Genomic DNA, 20,395 nt, shown 5'->3' with positions numbered 1-20,395 from the left:
CCGAGAAAATGTTCAGTATCAAGGAGACGGAAACCTGCTACAGCAAAATCCAGCCAATGTTCATTTCCAGCAAAAGTAATAGAGATGCTGCCACTGACACTTGATAGTTTTGATAGATCAGGGTTCAAAAAATTCAGATATGTAGTATTTGACTTCTTACTTGCTCCAAGATCCTGTAGCAAACCTGCTTGCCAGCTCCTAACTAGCAGCTGCAGCTACTAACTCTTGTCAATGGCCCTGGGGGAGCCAGACCATTTGGGGCAGGTTTTTTAGAATTGGCGTTAACCTGAGATTATATGTTGATTGATGATCTTAAACTTGCTTTTGCATTCCAGAAAATGCAGCCTCACAGCAGTCCTGCTCGCCAGGGAAGTACTGACATGCAGGCTTCACAGGTGGAGAGATTAAGGAGAAACTGGAGTAACGTGACTTACTGGGATCACAGGAGGTCAGAATTGAAAGTACATTCTTTGTGCTCAGGAGGAGGTGCCACCTGCCTCATCAATGCTCTGCCGGCAGCCGGGCCCCTTTCAGGTAGAAGGACGGTACATATTTAAAAGGCCATCTGGAGTTTATGACTTCCAATTTAGCATTCCAAGTAAAGTAAAACATTAAATGAGCCTAGCTATCTACAAAGAACTGAGGACCAGGTTGGAGGAAGATCCTAACACTTGCCTTTGAAGTTTAGCCACCTGGAAAGTGCCAGCTGCTAAACATCAAAGGAAACCTGTCCCTCCTCCACCCAGGGCAAAGCCTTTTGCAGAACTTTTCCCTAAGAAACATGACTCTGTTTAGCTTCTTAAGCCAAAGAAAAGCTTTAAAGCTGTTTGACAATCACAGCAGCAAGGAGGAGGGCTGGCTAAGGATACTATTCATTTATCAAGTGAGTTCCAGGCTCCTTGAATGCAAACATCAATCAGTCTGTGGTCCTGCCTGACTGAAACTCTGCCTGCCAAGCAGAAGAAGAGAAAAGTGTTCTTGCCTTCTATGGTCATGTAATGGACTTCAGGACAGGGTAAGATTGTTCTTAGCTGGAGTAGCCACCTCTTTAAGAATAAACAATGACTCTCATGTCTCTGGCTGCTATTCTATTGAAAAGAGAGAATAAAACATAAAGCAAACAGGTGGTCATAGCAGTTGGACTGGATTCAGGTCAGAATTTCTACTCATCTTCATTCACACACTGTAATTGCCCCACCTGATAAAGAATCGGTTTGGTAAAACAAGCTTTCCTCTGTCTACTGCAGGGGTTATTAAGCATATTAAAATTTTCTAGAGCTTTCCTCTCCATGTGGTCTTCCAGTCCCAGCCTGAAATTGGTAGATTGAAACTACGGCTTCTGGATTTTTGCCAAAATTTTACTATATTTCTGTAAATACATATATACATACATGTATACATATACATATTTAATCAAATTGAAACACTGAAATAAACACTCAAAAGGTTTTGATATGTCTAGCAAATGAAATAGTCCCTCTAGCCATAGTGCTTAATGAAATTGGTACTCCTGACAGCTTCCTTAAGACTAGGGAAAAACAGGACTGTCAAGTTTGTTGAGCATCAGTAGAGTTCCCAGGTTCCCTACTCTCAAGAAGAAACCTGTGAGGTTCTGGAGTTACCAACATAGAGAAGCAATGCAACTATAAGTGTATATTTTCAAAATAAAGCTTAATAATTAGGGATGTTATGAAGTGGGTGCCCATAGGACAAAAAAAAATCAAACACATAATGCAGTGTTTCCAAGCTAAGTTCCTATGTCAAGGCACTTAGGGTGAGCTAATACTAAAATTAAAACTTGAAACCTAATATATTGTGCTTGAGTTAGCAACTTACAATAACACCCAGCATACTTTTAGTATTAGAAATATTCTGACTTCCTTCTACATTAAAATATCCCACGAGTTTTTCATTAAATTCTGAACACTTTGATAAACAGGATGTATAAATCTTCTTGTAGTACTGCAATTTCCAGCTATTTGTTTTCCAGAATTAAGACAATGTGGTTTTGTACTATTGTATGAATAGTCTAAGAGGAAAAGGAACAAAAAGTCTTCCCTTTGTTTCCATTGAGCCATGCAGTTTTGGGAAAGAATTATCTCCATATTCTTTTTATCATTTGCAAAGGGCTTGGCTAATGCACTTTGGCTAACACTCTCTTCCTGAACAGCTCTAAGACAATGTACTTAGCTGACTTGGACACATGGTGAACTCATTTTAATATACATTTCTTTTATTTTGGCACTTTATCATCAAATTCAGCACAGCAATTACAGACTATTATAAAGCTGTGGCCAACTCTGGCTCCTTAAGTGAGCCTGCATAGGTCACATGTTGGATCCTTCTGCATTCCCAAATAAAATATTGTTATTAGACAGCACTCAAGATGAAAAACCCTCAGCCTAGAATTGGCAATGAATTTTACATTCAGAAATGCCAGAAGCAATTATAAAGAAATTGAGCCCTGTTTTAGGCTGAACTATTGCTCCATTTGCAGTCACTGGCAGCTTGCCAACAGCATGCTCAAATCTTATTAGTCAGGGTGGCGACTATTTGTTCACCACTGAGGAGCCCAAGTGTCACAGCACTGATCAGACCTTCCCTCCAGACACCCCTCAGACTTTTGTGGTCTCCAGCAGCTGGTCCTAAAAGTCTGTGTAGGGTACAGTGTTGTCTCCTGCTTTGGCATCTCTGACGTCTTCCTGGACATGGCTTCCAGTTACTCTTCCATAGCACCTCATGCTTCAATGGCCCTGGGGTCCCAGAATTACAATAGACTTCCAAAACACTTTGGAAAGTGTTATTGAGCATCCTCTTTTTGCAGTCCCAGTCTTTAACATTCCGAGTTTAACATCCTCAGAACATATGATGTACATTATATTCTGCAAAGATTTTATCAGATGTACTGTAATTTTAGACAGCATTAATTGTATGCAGTTCTAAGCAAAGCAATAAACACCCAAAATGCAATCCCTTTCTGAAATTTGACTTTCCTATAGGACTTTCTCAGGGTCTCTTGAGTGTATGCAACATCTACATCTCCACTTTCTCTTTGCAAATATGGGTTATTTGTAGCAGCATTAATTTCTTTCTCCTTCAACATCCTCCTAGAGCTCTTTCTTTGACCTTCTATATTTGCATAATCAAAAGAGGCAAAACAAAATCCAACCAAAATGTAGCTATTTTCTCTAAAATATTAGCTTTTTATTTCTTCTTCTCATCACTCTTTTCAAACCACTGCCTTACCCTTTTCTTCTGTTCTTCTTTTTGTGGGCCTTCATGATTTCCAACCCTATTTTTCAGTAGAAAAACTGCATATTCTATGCTTTGAACTAAATCAGAAACCTTAGAAACTTTCAAGAGAATGGAAATTATTTTTAAATTACACTCTATTCACTATAGTCTGAAAGAGATATATATATATATATATATATATATAATCCTCATTGATAAAATACAGTTAGCTCTACTTTTACTAGAAAATTCCACAATTTTGAGAAATCTGCTCATAATTTAATGCATATAAAGATTCTTCTTTCAAGTTACTATGATAAGCTATTATTAGAACATGGAGATTTTTTAAAGGATATCTGAAATGTAACAGCAGAATAACTAGCAATGATGGTGTATTGCCATTAGAAGAATTATTCATTAAAAAGGCAGCAAGATAAGAATAGGATTGTTATCTTTCAGTGAAGTGAAAAGCTTCCCATTTCAGAAAACTTTTTAATATAAAATTATTATTTTCATGCTCAATATAAATAATAATTTTTTAAAAATTGTAGTGTTTGTACTCCCTTTCTGAAGCCAGACACAAAAAACTGATTCTACACAGACATTCTATTCCTCCATCTCTCCAAACATCCAAGTGAAGGCTCACATCATCACCTGAAGACCAGTAGGTTTAAATTTAGACAAATACACTGCATAGGAGAAGAGGCTTGCAAGCACATGGGAGTTTGGATTGGGTTAGGGTTAGGGTTAGGGTTTTGTTTCTTGTTGAGGTTTTTTTGTATAGTGGGTGCTTCATCTCAGGCTGCAACTACTTCAGCACAACTGAACAAGAGGCAATCTTTAAAATAGTTCTAAACCTACTACAGACTCTGTAGTTCAAAAGCAGCACTTTTCCATTGGGAATCAAAAAGTGGCCAATACAGATCTGGAAATTCTGAGATTACCTGATGAAATGCTGTCTTGACTTCCTAATTAATTAACCACATCATTTCCTAGGCTGAGATTAAAAGAATCTTTGCTGCAGAGTTAACCCTGAAGTGATGAAGGCATGAACAATTGCTTCTGCGCTAAAATGAGTGGACAAAAATTGTACTTGGAATGAATGCTGTGAAAGAAAATACTCACATAACTACTGCAGTATCCTGAAGCAGGGGATACACAATTTTTCACAGATGAAGGAAGAATACCAGAAGTAAAGAGCAGATTTGTGCCCTCCAATGAGACACTAAGTACAATACAGCTTAACAGAGGCTTCCTCTCAGCCACGAACTTAGAGCACACCTTCGTCAGCAGTGAGTACCAGTGAGCTGGTGGCCACCTCTGCCCCCTTGCCTTGTCCCAGAGGACTAACTGGGATGAAGGAGATAAAGAACAGGGAATGTGATACCCAGTGTCTTCTCATTAATCCTCTGGTGGCTCTGTGAAAGCCATTAGCAGGAAAGGAACTTCCAGAACAGCACATGGAAGAGCCCTCAGCAGTTCAGGATGTTTAAGCTAATTTATCATGATAATTAAGCACAGGTGAGCCAGTTGTATTTTATCACAACTGCTGACAGGACTGGAATCTTCTTCTACAGAGACAGCTCTGGGAGAATATCTGATTGTGTTTCAGCCGGACTCAAGGCTATTAAACAGGCACCTTTTAGTTATGTGTTTTGGCAAACTTGGCTTTATTTTCTTGCGTGTGAAGAATGGTATTACTGATGGCCATTATATCCAGTGTCAGAGGCACAGCATGTAACTCATGCACTCTGTTAGCTTTGGAGGTGTGCCAAGGCCCACCAGAGTCGAGCCCTAGCCACTCGGGTGGGTGGCTCACACCACTTGCTGTGAACGAAGACAAAATAGAAGTAGTTACTCCCTGGCAATCCTTACAGCTTCTCACAGCTTCAGTCAGACACAACATGTTAGATTCAAAGTTAATCTGGAATGGCAGGGTTACACTTCCTCTATAGATTAATTCGTAACTGATGACTTTCACAAAGTTATTTAAATTATTTTGTCAATGACAAATTTCAAATTTTAGATTACCTCACTACCCTATATCGATGACATCTCTGCAAATTCTGCAATGACATGTAATTTGCATTGAATCTCCCAGAAGATACCTATAAACACTAGTCAAAGGCCAGCAATTAGCAAAATATCAGGTAAATAGAAAAATCTGTTCTTCCATAGTTACTTCTTAAGGCTAAGTACTGAAAGTACTAAGTACTGAAGTCTTTGTCAACCTTCAACGTACATCAGTCACAGAATTATATAAGCATAAGCATTGAAGGGTGGGAACATTTCTACCCTCTGGGAAGCATTAACATGGTCAAGACACTAGTCAGCCTCATTCATTTAAACTTCATTTAAAATGTATTTTATGCCTCAACAACACAAAAGAAATTCACAGAAATTTCACAAATTTTGAAAAATGATAGTTTCAGGAAAGCTTATATAATCAAGAACATTTTGTATTATGTTTATACGACTTGACTTCATATTAACATCTCCTGATATTTTGTTTACTTTATTTAACACCTCCTGATATTTTGATTACTTTATAGCAGTACAAAGTCAGTTTGTACGGTCAATGACAGACTCACCTCCCCAGTGCTCATCACACACTGTGAACAAGGTGGTTTTATTGGCTAATCCTGGGAACACACTGCTGCACTTCATAACAATAGCCTGAGGAATCATTATGATGCAGGACACAATCCAGATAATTATAATGCTGTTCCTTGCTCGCTTGGCTGTGCTTTTAAACATCAAAGGGTGACAAATTGCATACCATCGATCCAAAGCAATGCAGCTGAGTGTTAGGACAGACACAGACACTGAAACTGTCTGAAGAAAAAGGAATATTATATAAATGTAAATGTACGGTTTTTACCTAGAGTTTCAAAATTTATTTATCATACTTTCCCACCAGAGTTTTAAAAATTATTTATATTTTCAGCATAGTTAGTTCTTTATCTGCAACTGTTAAACAGACTCCCAGAACAGACTCCTTTTAAAATAACTTCTTATAGAATTACAACAGATATCCTCATCCGCTGTACTCCTACTAGAATCCACAAGACAGTTCACACATTAAGATGCTAACTAAACAGAATAGGTGTTGCAAAATCAAATTTTGAAATAGAAAATTTCATCAACGGGGAATGTACAAAACCTTATCTGAAAAAAGCTTGTAGAACATTAGACAGTGAATTTTATCTTTTTTTTCTTTGTCAAAAAAATATTTGTTGGTTTCTGTGTTATATTACCATACCGGAGCCATCATTTTGCTTTTTATTTTTACAAGAACATTGAAACTCAGGATTTCATTCAAAAGTCCTTGACAACAATCAGCTTAAAGCAGACTAAGACATTTACCTTTTATTCAGTAAAGGAAATAACCTATCACTTCAGTTTTATTGTTTGAATTTGTATGCTTGGTGATCACTCAGTCTTCAGATTTTCTTTCACTAGAATGGAGGTTTTGAAAAAAAAAAAGTTGTGATTTTGATTGTATCAAGCAGAGCTCATAGCTGCTGGAGAACTTCGCCCTTGGCAATATGATTCTTTGGCCATTGAGGTATCTTCTGCAAATATAAATTGTGCTGGAGGCACAGAGCTGATGATCTGCACACACTCTGAGTACCGCTTAATTCTTCTGAATTTTAATGACTACAAAGCCAAGCACTTGTCATTCTAGTTTACCCAGTCAGTTCATCCATACACCTATTCTTAGAAAAGGTATTTATCAATCATTTTGATGCAAATTATTTCGAAACCAGTTACGTCCAAGGGTAAATGAGAAGCAATTATTGCTTAAGGCAGACAATCTGAACAAGTCCCAGTGAACCTGGATACTTTGACACAAACCCAGTAAACATAAAAAAAGCCCATACTGCCTTCAGAAGCTGGATTCTATGTCCTGGACATTTGTGTAGCTGTTCAGATCCACACAGAGAGAATATTAATGACTTTATTTCTATTTACAGATATTTTTATTGCTTTACATCTCTTCTGAATCATTAAAAATATCACAAAATTAAAGAGCATCTGAAAAATATCCCAAAAGTTGCATTGCCAAAGTCCAACAATCAGATGGATGAAAACCAGTCTTTATTATGCATAATCATATTCCCAAGTGGAACAGTCTTTTAGACCTCAGCATGTACTCTGAGATACCTACTCAGTATCAGGTATGGACTTCCATTGGATAAGAAGTATTAGGAAGATGGTTTTCATAACATGCATAATGTGTACACAAACAGAAAAATAATACCTGTAAGTAGGGAATCACTTTACAGAGGGTCTCCCCAAAGAACCACGTTTCTGTGATGTCCACAACCAAAGTTGCTGGAAGACAAGTAATTGTGACCAGAATGTCAGCCAGAGAAAGATTCACTATGAAATAGTTGGTAACGGTCCGCATGTGATGATTCTTCCACACTGCAAGGCAAACTGAATTGGAAAGACAAGTTAGTGAGATGGAAATGACTTAGAAACACGTAGGAAAACATTTGACTTTGTGGAATTAAGGAAATGTCTGTGTCCTTTGTTTAACACAGAATATCTGAATGTGGGGTTCAGTGCAAGAACCATGTGTTTTCTTTTAGAGTGGAGAGACGAGAGTACATGTAGAGAGATTCTTGATACACAAGGAATAGCTTTCCACAGACTGCAGTGTGGGAAATAATCCAATACATAAAGAATCTTAATTCTCTGCTAGTTAATCTTCACTAACTACTCATACAACTTTCTTAATTTCTCTTTCAAGCCATTGGCTCTAGTCTACAGCGATACACATCTATACCTGGAAAAGTTAATCTGTTTTCTTATGATAGCATGATGCTTAAATCAAATTACTACAACACAGAATCTTGTAAGCTGTACAAATATAATTTTATAAAATATTTTACTGGATTTAATATCTCTATTGCATCTGCAGAGAATCTGTAACAATTTTCTGGTGACTGTGATTTGAATTAAGTTAATAAAAGTAATTTTTGCTGCATTAAATGTTACATTTTTTATGATGATCAAAAGCAGCATCTAGCAGGCACTTTATAAGATGTGCCTTTAAACTTGTTTAGTATATTTTATGTCGCTCTTTTTCAAACTGAAAGACTTTTAGAAATGAGGCAAATCAATCTTTAAAATCACTACACAAAATTTACAAATTGTTGAATTAAAAATGCCATAATTAAGTCTAAGAAAGTAGCAGAAAAGTAACTTTAAAAATAATTTTGGAAATCAAACCCTGAGTGACTGGTACAATCAAAAGCTTTTGAATTATTTAGATTTTTAAATTAATTCACCCAAAGATCTTTAAAAATTGATGCCCAAAATTTTCCAGAAACACCACAATACTTTTTGTAAGACAAGAATACAATTCATTGTACATCAAAGGGTCTTCCCTGCAAACAATTATTCATCCATCATGCACATCTAGATGAAGATTCAAAGTCTCCTAATCTGTCAGGATATAGCACAGTGCTTAATTTAGATATGCTAAACAGATCAGAGAATGTTTAAAAATTGAGCTAAAAAGGTCCTCAAGATGTTGCCCAAATCTAAAATGGAATCTGCCAGAGTTAAGCCACTCTCTTATAGTCATTAAACTATCTAAAACAGCTGGAAAAAAATACACAGACTTTAAGGCACATAAGCTCTTGAGATCAGATACTTCTTTAGATCCTAAGAAGGATGACGTGCCTGAAAGCTTCTGTCTATCTTCCAGCTGTATCAGTTGATCTCATAAAATATATTACTTCATTCCACAAATCTTGTCTTATGTCTCTAGAGCAACAGAACTACAGCAAGACTACAACTAAGCAACTGTTGGCAAGTTTACATTTGAAAATGTGTTATATTTGAAGATACCACACATCTCTTAAATGTGTTGCACTGTTTCATTATCTTCCCTACAAAAAAAAAAAATAAAATTCTTATGTCTAATTTACTTTTATTTTGCTGCTATTTATATACTTTTTTTCTTCTGCACATAGGCAGGAATGAGGAAGAGCTTTTTTCCTGCAGCAATGCTTCACATATGTAAGAATTTTTGTTATATATTTCCCCAGAATTTGAGAGCTCTTTATCTTTTACTCTCAGTCATTTCTAGAACTTCTGCAACCATCCTTGTTACTGCTCTCTGGACACTTTCAGATGGAATTGAACCTTTTTGGTGAGAGTGCAGTGACCAAAACTGGTAGAATATGCTTTCAAGATCTTACCAGGGCAGTGTCAGGGGCTGAGATTGCAGTTCTTCTTCATGGGGGCTATGTTTACACACTTAGACTAGAACACAGAAAAAGGGAGAGGCTAAGTGGCCTTCAGTTTCTCTAAGACCAGGTGATTTTATAAGCTATCCTAAGATATAGGCTTCCAAGGTTCATCTAAAACCTCTGTTGTGATGCAACATATGCTCTTCATATATTTTAATGCGTTGCAGAGATAGCTCTGGATTGTGTTGCTTGTATAAATTCAATTTTTGCTACATATGTATCATGCTGTCATAAATGCAAATGAAAACCTCTCTACAAAAATCTTCACTGTTCCTGCACTGGTTTTTAAAAGAATACAGTGTACATTTCTTCTACTGTTTTCTTCCTGAATACAGAATTTCAGGTTTTCTTAGTTTTGGCCTCTAATACCTAAAAGACAAGGCTTATAAATTAAAGGCTTAAAGGAAACATCATATTGATTATATTTTCTTCCCATTTGGAAGATTTAAAGTACCTACCAAAGTAATTATTTATACAGAATTGCATGATAATTACAACATAACAAATCAGAGCTTTATCACTGTCATTTGTGCATGGGGTTACCCCAGTTATAGTCTGATAGCACAGAGACAGCACCTACTAGGGAAGTAATACACTGCTGCCCACTCTGGAATGTTGTTTGGGTTGGAAATGCAATGCTGAGGAAAAAAAATGCAAAAACCATTTCACTTTTGATAATTTTAATATTTAACTCTAAAAATTTGAAGATCTGGACATTTACTTATGGCTGGTTCTTTGTCTTAAGTGCAATTCATATTGAAAGTATGGTCCTGTCTTTTGGTTGGTCAAAAGTTGATATTAAGTGGCAATGTTTTTCTGTATTTCTTTTTATCAACAGGCAAAAATTAAATAAAAATTTGTTTAAAAGTTCAGAGTTTGGCTACTTTTTTCTCATATTATGGTTTCAACAGTCCTGTGCTCTACCCAGTTCAGACAAGTACATCATTTACAGCCATGCATGTCATTGCCTAAAGGTGCAAGGTTTAAGCAGATATGTTTAGTCTTTGACCAGGCCTATTCCCATTCCAGTGCTGGTCCATGTGAAAAAGACCTGAACATAAACATTATTTTTGGTAAAACAAATCCATTAAATTGACAAATATGAGGTCAATCTCACTGGCAACCAGCTGTATCAGAAATCAGTTCATACCATTCTGCATGTTGAGTTCAAGGCTGTGGGAGCAAATGAAACCTTGTGAGACCCCAGAGATCTAAGAATTACTACCATTTTCATCTCTGACACAAAGAAAGCGAAGTGCAGAACAGAAGTTGTTAAAGGCCCCACAGTAAATCAGACACAGAATGAGAAACTTGGACTCCTAATTCCCTGTTGTGTACTAAACCTTCCAGATCCCACTGGCCTAACACAGATGGAATTCAGATGAACTTCAGTACTTGCTGTTCCTCAGAGTAACATAAAAGACTGTGTCTCTTGCTACTCAGGGTGTAGCAGTGTTCAGGAAAGCCAAGGCACAGAAACTACCCCTGAATTCCATTGAATTCTAATCCATAGGGATAGGCACCTGGAAGATGAAAAAGTCCAATAGTTTACAAGCATAGAAATGCAAGAGAATTTGTTACTTTATATTTCGCTGCTTATTCTTGTGTTTTTCCCCTTTTGACCTCTTCTCTTCTGTGCAGCATAAAATATTTCCCATTCTTTTTACGGCACATAGCACAAGAGCACCTTAATCAGCTTTAAGTTTACATAAATATTTATATATTACCATAACAATTAAATATCCCAGAAACTCGTTCCATTAATGTAGTAAAAAAAAAAAAAAGGAAAAAAGAAAAAAGAAAAAAAAAAAGAGAGCTTGTGAAAAAAAAGCCTCTGAAGAGGAAGTATTTTAAAACCAAGTCAGCTTTCTCTGCTCTGCCCTTATTGCCCTCTGCTGTTTGCAGTACTGTTTTCAACCTGCCACAGGCATTAGTAATGTTTTCATTCAGTGCAAGGCTAAAAACTGTGAGGATTTCCTACAAGTTATTTGAATAGGACAGAAAGATAAAAAGTCATAAATAAGTCCTAAATGACACAAGGTTACTTGAATACATTCCTTCCAGACTCACTTTTTCTGAGTTTACTACAGTCCAAGGTTACTCAGTAGTCTTGGACAATAGCCTCATTGATAATGTTCTAGCAGCTCATCAATAAAGACTCTCTAACCTGTGCTCAAAACCTGCTATTTTAAAGGCATGAAAAATAGTTTGACTAAGCCACTGAATATTGTGCAGCTAGTTAAGTGTCAGAACAAAAGAATTTCATATGCTCTCCACTCTATACACTCCTTTGATTACACATTTTCATCCCAGGCAGTTTTACAGAGAAGCACTCAGCTCACATAGAAATACTCAAGGAACACATTAGAGAAAGTTCGTTCCATGGAGGTGAAATGCCATCTGCCTACACAAACAGAAATAGCAGAGAGCCATGAATGTCCACTTATCTTGAAGAACAGAAGAAAGGATAAGAAAGGTAGTAAAGATTCTCAGTTGGAAGTGTATTTTACCAAAAAGTACTTCAAAATAATAAAATAGGAGATGAGGCCAGCAGCAGCCTTCCTAAAAAGCTTGGGAGGTACCACAGTGTTAGCAGGATGCCTGTTTAGTTGGAGCACAGAAGAGTGGCCCAAACTAAGCTCTTTAGCCCTCCATCAAAACATCTGTGAAACAGTAAAAATAATTTAATAAAACTTCATTTCAATATTATGTGCAAAGCTTTTATGCAGCCTTTGATGTTCCTAGCTATAAACAGGACTGAGAAAGAAAGTGGGCAAAGTGGTGTTAACACAGACACTGAAGAAAAGAGGATTATAAAAGAGAGAAATGTAAAAAAGCAGTTCTGAAACATGCTTCTGCTCTGCATGCTTTTCCCTACTGCTAATGGAACCAAATTACCTGTCCGATGTATTGTATTATTTCCCATATTTTTGCTTTTATTTTACAAAACATGTCAGAGATAGAACTATTCCTGCACGTACCAACAGGCAGGCCAGGTTTCACCAGAAGCAGCTGTTTTTCTAATGCCTGTTAGACTGCCTCAGATCCTTCATCTCACCGGAGACACCTCCCTTTACCTTTTTCAGACTTCAGCAGAGCTTTAAAAAGCGAAGCACTTGTTGTTCCCACCTCTTCCACACAGTGTCAGTAAAGGCTCGGAAACCAGCTAAGCCGCCAGGCTGAAAGCATTTGGAAAAATTTGCGGAGGGTCTCCATAAGCCAGGACAGTTCTGTGATAACGGAGCTGCTTTCTGGACCCATTCCCCAAACACTGATGATCTCCCACTCCCCAAAATGTCTCACAGGAAAGTCCCAACAAGGACAAAAAAAAAAAAAAAAGGTTAAAATCTAAGTTAAAATTTAATATGGATTGCTGTTAGAAATCCATCAATAAAGCTTCACCTCATATTCCTGAAGGAAAAAACCTTCTCTAATATGACAATATAGTGAGATTGGTATTTTTCACGTACAAATTTAGTCCCTGTGGTTTAGTGTCCTGAGGCATTTTAATTAGAAGCTGTAATGGTGTTTAATCAATTAGCACAGCTCATTGTATCTCAAGCTGAATATGAAAACAATAAAAAGGCTCCATCTGGTATAAAGTGCAGCTGCTTGTCTCCTGGAAGATTTATGCTGTCTTGAGCATATTAAACACTGTGCTGCAGTCCTTCCACTGGTGGACTCCTGGGTCAGCTGTCAATTTGTTTTCTACATCTCAACCCTAAATCATTTCCCTTACACTCCAGAAGTCTTGTCAACCTCTTATTCAGTGGGTCATCTTTCAGTGCAACTTCCTGGCCAAAATAGAAATGTAATTTCCATAACCAGCAATACCTGACATTTTCATATATAAAGGAATGACTTTATCTCTTATCTAATTTTTGATGAATAATAAATCCCAGATGGAAGTAAACAAAGAATTATCATATTTCATTCTAAGCTACAATGATTTTATTTTGCTTTGGTAATTCAGTCTCACAACTGTTTGACTGAAATATCATAATATAGTCATCCAGAAGTTATTTGGAACTGATGCCTGTGATTATAAGACCTGGTAATCAGCATGTCCAAATGCATTAGGCAGAAAGCTTCTAAAAAACTTTACTCTTTCACAGTATTTTACAACCAGTGACAAAACATGTGATAAATAGTTTTGAATTATACATTATTTATTCTCTATCTCTTAATCCACCCACCCACATTGTTTTCTTCTCACAATAAATTGGTTCTCTATTTGGAATTCTTCCTCTTCTTCTCTTTTGGTGATATTACCCCCTGCAAATCAAAATCTGAGTGGTGGAGTGTCAAGCAACACAAGGTTGAAAGGAAGGCTAAGTAGATATGTTACCAAAGGGAATTCTGGAGAGCTAGAGCCCCTGTGAAAACACTGAATGTATACTGCTGGAAGGAAAAATGCTGTCACTAAAACGACCTTCATTATGAATGACTCCTGATTAGGGATTCTTCTGCTTTGACTTAGAAGTCTAAAAATTAGGTGCTTAAGACTAAGCTTATTTAAGGAAGGCTTCTCATGAGTCTTTCAATAATTTTCATTGATGATCTTGATTAAGGAGAAAGAAGCATTTTAAATTGCAGAGGATATTTAATTAGGGTTTTTTAAAAACAGCAAAGAGAACAAAAGATCTAAATCAAAGCAATATCTTCTGTGAATAGGGAGCTATCTAATCCTTAGGCTGTCCATCTCTTACCCACTATTAAGCTCTAGACTCACACATGACTTCATTTTTACATAACTAATTTTATCTGAAAGAAAGGAGACCAACATGAGACCAGGCTTACTTGAAAAGTAATAGAAAGAATGGCACAAAGAAAATACACTGTTTTGTACTATGTTTATTATAAAGGAAATACTGAAAAAAAAAATCCTGTGTCTGGTAACAATGCCTGGCAGATAAGGACTGTCCTTGAATACATGATGTGCTAGCTAAAAAGACAGACAATACTCTGAGCAAAGGAATTACATGGCCTATCAGTGAGACAACAGCTCCTCATCAACAGGAAACACCAGATGTGTTCAAACATGTGTGAAGAAATTCTCAGAAACACGACAAAAGGAGCAGGTGGCTAGGTCATGCTCCCTATGTATCACATATAAACAAATGTGCATATGTAGGTTCCATCACACAGGAAAAATATCAAAACTGTAACAAATGTATTTGAATAACAAAGAACACATGAAATCCCAAAGTATTTTGTTGAATATCAGCTTCACTGGAATGTACTAATGGGGAACTGTCACCCACAAAAGACAGTGAGGATCTACATAAATAAAAACCCAGATAACAGCAACTAGTTTGTCGTTGTCGAGGCGGTCACGACACAAAGCAGAGACCACAAGCAGTCTCAGATGGCAACACTTTATTATTGAACATGGCTGACTTTTTATACACTTTTTAATTGTTTATGCTTCTTCTACCCTAACTGTTGGATACAATAAATCAACATAACACCATTGGTGAAAAGTTACAGTGACTTAATTAACTTTCTAAATATACTTCGTACAGTTGTGAAGTTCTTATCTTTCTTCAGTCTTTCAATTCTCTTGGTCTCCTTAGTTACAGCCTTGGAGAGAGCTCCTTATCAGCTTCTTCTTTCTTCTCAGCTTCTTCTTACTCCTTTAGCTAACAGGCCCACTGTTAGCCCCTTCCACACTAGTTTGCTTGCAGCAATATGTTTTCTGAGGTTTTCTACCTACCACATGTTCTATTGTACCAAAGAGTTAAGAGTTGAAACTTTTGGGTTACTCGTGTGCCCCAGCACACTTCTACATCTTAAGAACTGGCTTATGAAGGCATTAGAGGAGAAAACAAGAACTGAATTCTGTGTAGTGGAAGCTTATTTCTGTGGATCACAACTGGGAGTAAAAGCACAACCATCTAGTTGGCACTGGAATAATTTTCTAACTCGGCCACATTACATAATCTTAGGCATTCAACAGTCTAATGGAAATGGAAGTTATTAGCAGAGGATCAGCTATGCTATAAAAACAGACTGGCCTGGTTTGGTCAGCTCTAGAGGAAGCAAAAGGTTCCATCACAGAGTTTTCCTAATTCAACTGTATTGATTAAGACAGACAGATTGGTTTAAAATATCCACTCCCCACACCCCCAAATCATTACCAGCATTAACTGGCAAACCCAGTCATCTCTGCAGAGCTGACTATACTGATTGACTAGATGTTTAATAATAATTGGTATTATTACAAATAAAGCCTACAAAATCTTTATCCACACTTCCTATTATAGGTGGAAGAGTCAGAAATTTAGATGTCATATTGTATATGACACTATGATAAAAAGATTTCACACTTGGCTGAATCAGTTTAAAGCTGCATGACATTAAAATGAAGGTGTGTTTCACAGCTGAAATGCTGTGCAACTTTGAAAAAATATGCTTCAAAAAGCATCCATCAGTCACTGCAACATGAGTTGGACTAGGACAAACCTTTCCTTGTCCACGTCTGTTTCTACTAGAGATGTAAGACTGAGTGCCTTGTCTGGAGGACATACAAAGAAAATACAATTCACTATGCTAGTGACATGTTCCAGCAAATATCTTGCATATTATACAACTTCTGAATCTGTATCACAGATCCTCATTGTCAATATAATATTCCACAAACTGGCTAAAATCCTTGCAGTTCTACTGTGCTAAGAACCAGGATAAAGAGCACAGTTCTGTCAGAGCTGAGTGCACCCCCAGGCTCTGCAACCTGTGCCCCCTGCCCAGGAGCTGGCTGTCCATGCTGGAGGCCAGCACTGCTATGGGTCAGCATGCAAGCTGGGACCAGGCCCCTGGGAACAGAGCTTTTGGAGTTTGGAGTACTCTTTTGGGAGTCAGCCTTTTGCCCCAGAGCTGCATTTAAGCTCAGGCTCTCACACTAAGCTCAGGCAAAGACTAGGTTGCAAGTAGGCTTTTGCCTTGCTGAATTTGATTGTAAAACTCATCCACAGACTTGATTTTCTGGCTTAACCTCAGACCTGTTTCATCAAAATAGATTTGTCTGGTGATTGCTGGGAGGTGACTGAAACCTGGTAAACATCTTCAGACCTACCAAGCTCTCAGCCTCTGTGGGACTGTGCTGGTGAGTGCACTGCCCTGTGAGTCTTGCTGCTGCCCTCAGCTCCTGGCACCCCTTCCCCTGGGGAACAGTCCATCATAGTTCTTTTCTGACACATTCCATTTGTGAGACAGGCAGTAAGTCAGCTGCTTATGTCCAAGAAAACAAAGAAAGATTCACTTGACATGCAACACAAAAAATAAAACATGCTTTATAAACAACAACAAAAAAATCCCAAACCCTTCAAAATTTTTTTGTTTTGAAAAATGGTGAGTAATCCCTATATTATACAAATAGCAATGTAATTCAGCTGATACTCAAACTCTTCTATAAATTGAGCTCATACTTTCTCTATTTTAGGTAGAAAAAAATATACATATTGTCTCATTTCCTATGTGCTGTCTTCTTAACACTGATAAAGCCATTCTAGTTATTCATCCAACAGATAAAGGTGACTCTCATGCTGATATTACAAACAAAGTCGTTTCAATGCCAGGTTCCCCAAGGAATCTGAAAAAAAATGAAATGTAATAATTTAAAATGTAATTAAATGAAATATGTCTCACCTACAGCAACAAAATAGGATTCATGAAGATCATTTAAGAGAATACATGACTCATCCAATTCTACCAACATAGGCATGTATGCCTAGACCTCAGTATTCACTGGATATCTTTAAAATTACAACAGACCAGCATCTGAGAGAGTTGCCTATTCATAGGCATTGAGCAGGACTCTGGTATTAGAGCCATACACTGATTTTTTTTCTGCTCTAGCCCTAGAAAAATCAAATGGAGGCTGTTGAACTCTATGAGTCAGACTATGAACTCTTTGAAGAAAGGAGCATAGTTGGGTTCTTACAGATCTCAGCAAAACTAGCAGTTACTATAAAACAGATAATAAATAATACATCTATCCAGACAGGGGTAAGTCTCTCCCAATCTCTTTCTGAGTTGGAATGAAAAAAAAGTATCACCAAACTGTGGAAGTAAATAAAGTTTCTGAGACTTCTCACTGATGTACTGCATGGTCTCTTACCCTTGGAAGCCAGCAGTGCTGAGGACTTTCAAGCTGGGCACTGGCAGGCTGTATGTGCTAAGGACTGCAGCTCCTGCCAGCTCTGGGAAGGCCTGCCAAGAGGCCCAGCAGCCCAGCTGCTGGCATGCCACAAGGTTGCTTGTTTTGCCTTCAGTCTTTGATCAAACCAAGTGATCTCTGCTGCACATTTTCATTTTGATGAATGCATGTTCCCTGAGAGAAACCATTTCATTATAAAAATCCTGACCCACGTGAATGAGTAGCTTCAACAAGGGTCATTTGCATTCTCCATATGCATAAACAGAGTTAAATATATGTAGCTGTACACTACCTTTCAATCCCTTGTAGTCTTACTGCAGTTATTAACTACTGCAACTGATCAGCCTGGAATGGCATCAGTAACCAGAGACCTCTAGATATCCTAAAAATACCTTTTCTTCTTTAATTATCTAGTTTCCTATTTTCAAGCAATGTTTTTAATGACCTGTTTTCAAATAAAGAAGAAAAACTGTTATCTTTACAGTCAACATACATTCTGCATTAAGAAGTTCTACGTTTGCACTAGATGTGCAAATAAATTGCAAGAGTTTCATTGATCTGCAGTAGTAAATAAAATTTTTGGTCTTATTTGCAAAACAGGAAATCTTTGCCCTCTACACTTGTTCTGCTTCTAGTGATAAATAGTCACCAAGTGAAGAAGAAAATAGGACAAATCATCATACTGATATTTCCATCTAGATTTCAGATTCATGTAAATATGTCATAAAATCAACTTAAAATCTGTTTCTTTTCCTTGACTTACACTGAAATACCTGGTGAGCAGCCAACCCAATTATACAAGAGAATCATTGACACGAAGCACTGTGTGCAATACTGAAACCTGCATTCAAACACAGAGACTTGCTAATGTTTTTCATTTTAGCTGGTTTGTGCAACAGCTCGGACAGTTTGTGTCAACTCTCCTAATTAAATTGAAAGCTAAATAGCAATGCAGCCCTTGTTATATGCTATTATTAGTGGAATTCCTGCTGTGTCTCTCACTCAAGAACCCAATACATGTCAATCAAAGTTCAAGCTTCTGATTCTACCCTTGGTTGTTAATTAACTGTCAGAGTGCTTCAATCCAGTTTATTACTAATATCTAAGGAATGTGCTGTGCCTTCCACTTGCACAGATACAATTTCTGAGACATTCCTTATCCCATGTGAGTGCACAAATCAAAATAAGAAGCAGAAATGTAATTTTCAGCACCACACAGTGAAAGGAAGGGTTTTCCCCACTTGCTTAAGTGTTATTTGAATAGGATGTGTTAAAAATAGAACCAAAGCATTGACTCCACATGCCACAAGCTCTGCAACAAATGTAAGCAAAGGAACTCAATGCATCATTAAGGATGATACTATAAAGCACAAGAATGATACTGTGAAGCACTAGTAGCCACTAAAATGCTCTTTAGAAGCACTCCTGCTCTTTGAGAAAGTCCATGACTAAATCCCAGATTAAGCTTGAATATGGATTTTTCAAGCAGCAGAAATCAGTTTCTCAGAGATATCAACATGTGCACTGTTCTACCTCAGATTTCACTGACAGTAAAAAAGTTCCTCAAAAATGTTTTTGTAAAGAGCATTAGATGACATCTATTTCTCTCCTCAGAATCACATGAGCCTGCAATCAGTGCAGTGTGAGCTTTCTTGAATAAAGATGAGACAGTATTCAGTTACCAAGCACCTGCAGAGACCACAAACAATTCATCCATGAACAGAACCAGCAATATGGAGCAAACAGCTTGAGGAGGATCACAGAATCACTTGGGTTGGAAAAGACCTTTAAGAACATTGAGTCCAGCTGCAAAGCTGAATGATCTGTTGTAGGATTTACTGTGATTTAGAGTGGATAGAAAGGTGTTCAGCTTCTCTGTCCATTTTAAGACAGAGATTTGCTACCAAGTACTACAACTTGGAAAGAGAGATTTCAGAGGACAAACGGTGGACATTCCATCCAGTAAAAGATGGAATCCAGGCAGGTGCAGAGCCAGATGCCAATTTCCATCCCAAGCAAAGAGTTAATGTACTCACATGCAAGGAAAGAACAGCTGCACATCCGCACTGGAATAATCTCTATTTGTGAGTGCAGAGAGAGAAAAGATTTTCTCCTCCTGGCTTTGGAGGGGAAAAGTGTAAACAGGGCGAAAGCTCCTATAGCTGAAGGTTTGACCTTGAATTTTTACAGGTGAGAGGACAGCTTGTCTACAGTATCTGTGAAGGATAATAGGCAAGTACAGGTGGTTCTCCTAAAAGTTTTTGCTGAAAGTCATGAAAAAGGACAGCTTTTATCCTAGTTTAAAATAAAGCCTCTTTGCCAGGGCTGTTATCTTTACACTGTCGATCAAGCTGGCTGCCGAGCAATGGACTGAGCAAACGTGCACACAGGCACTCAACGTTATAGAATTACTTAAAAAAAAATCAAATATCAATCCATTGAAAATTTAAAAATGCCTTTAAAATACTGCCTTTGGCTGTAGTCTCATTTGCATGCCACTTCGGGAAGCCTGTAGAGTTTGCAGTGACAGCCCTGACACGCACAATTCCTTCTGAAAAACATGAATGAAGGACCCGTATGGCGGGGCGGGCCCAGCGCGCTCCGTTCGCGGCGGTATCCCAGGGATGGGCACCGGGAACGCCAATGGCCGCGGCCGCAGCCCAGGGATCCGCCTGGCGGAGCCGGCTCCCGGCTCACACCGCGTCCATTCACAAACGCAGAGTGCTGAGGGCAG

At 37.8% G+C, this 20,395-nt stretch overlaps 1 protein-coding gene across 2 annotated transcripts in view; it reads right to left on the bottom strand.

Moving 5' to 3' along the window:
• HCRTR2 (hypocretin receptor 2) overlaps positions 1–20,395 on the bottom strand; it is a 34,060-nt gene that overhangs the window by 11,999 nt on the left and 1,666 nt on the right. For both annotated transcript variants that reach the window (XM_064412215.1, XM_064412214.1), the window contains 2 exons: positions 7,499–7,677; positions 5,826–6,069 (listed from right to left, as the gene is read on the bottom strand). In XM_064412215.1, the coding sequence (XP_064268285.1) occupies positions 5,826–6,069; positions 7,499–7,677 (423 nt within the window). The remainder of the gene's footprint in view (positions 1–5,825; positions 6,070–7,498; positions 7,678–20,395) is intronic.

This window comes from Passer domesticus, chromosome 3, assembly GCF_036417665.1.
Source record: "Passer domesticus isolate bPasDom1 chromosome 3, bPasDom1.hap1, whole genome shotgun sequence".
In the NCBI taxonomy this organism is placed as follows: Eukaryota; Metazoa; Chordata; class Aves; order Passeriformes; family Passeridae; genus Passer; species Passer domesticus.
This window is presented reverse-complemented; position numbering and strand designations above follow the sequence as displayed.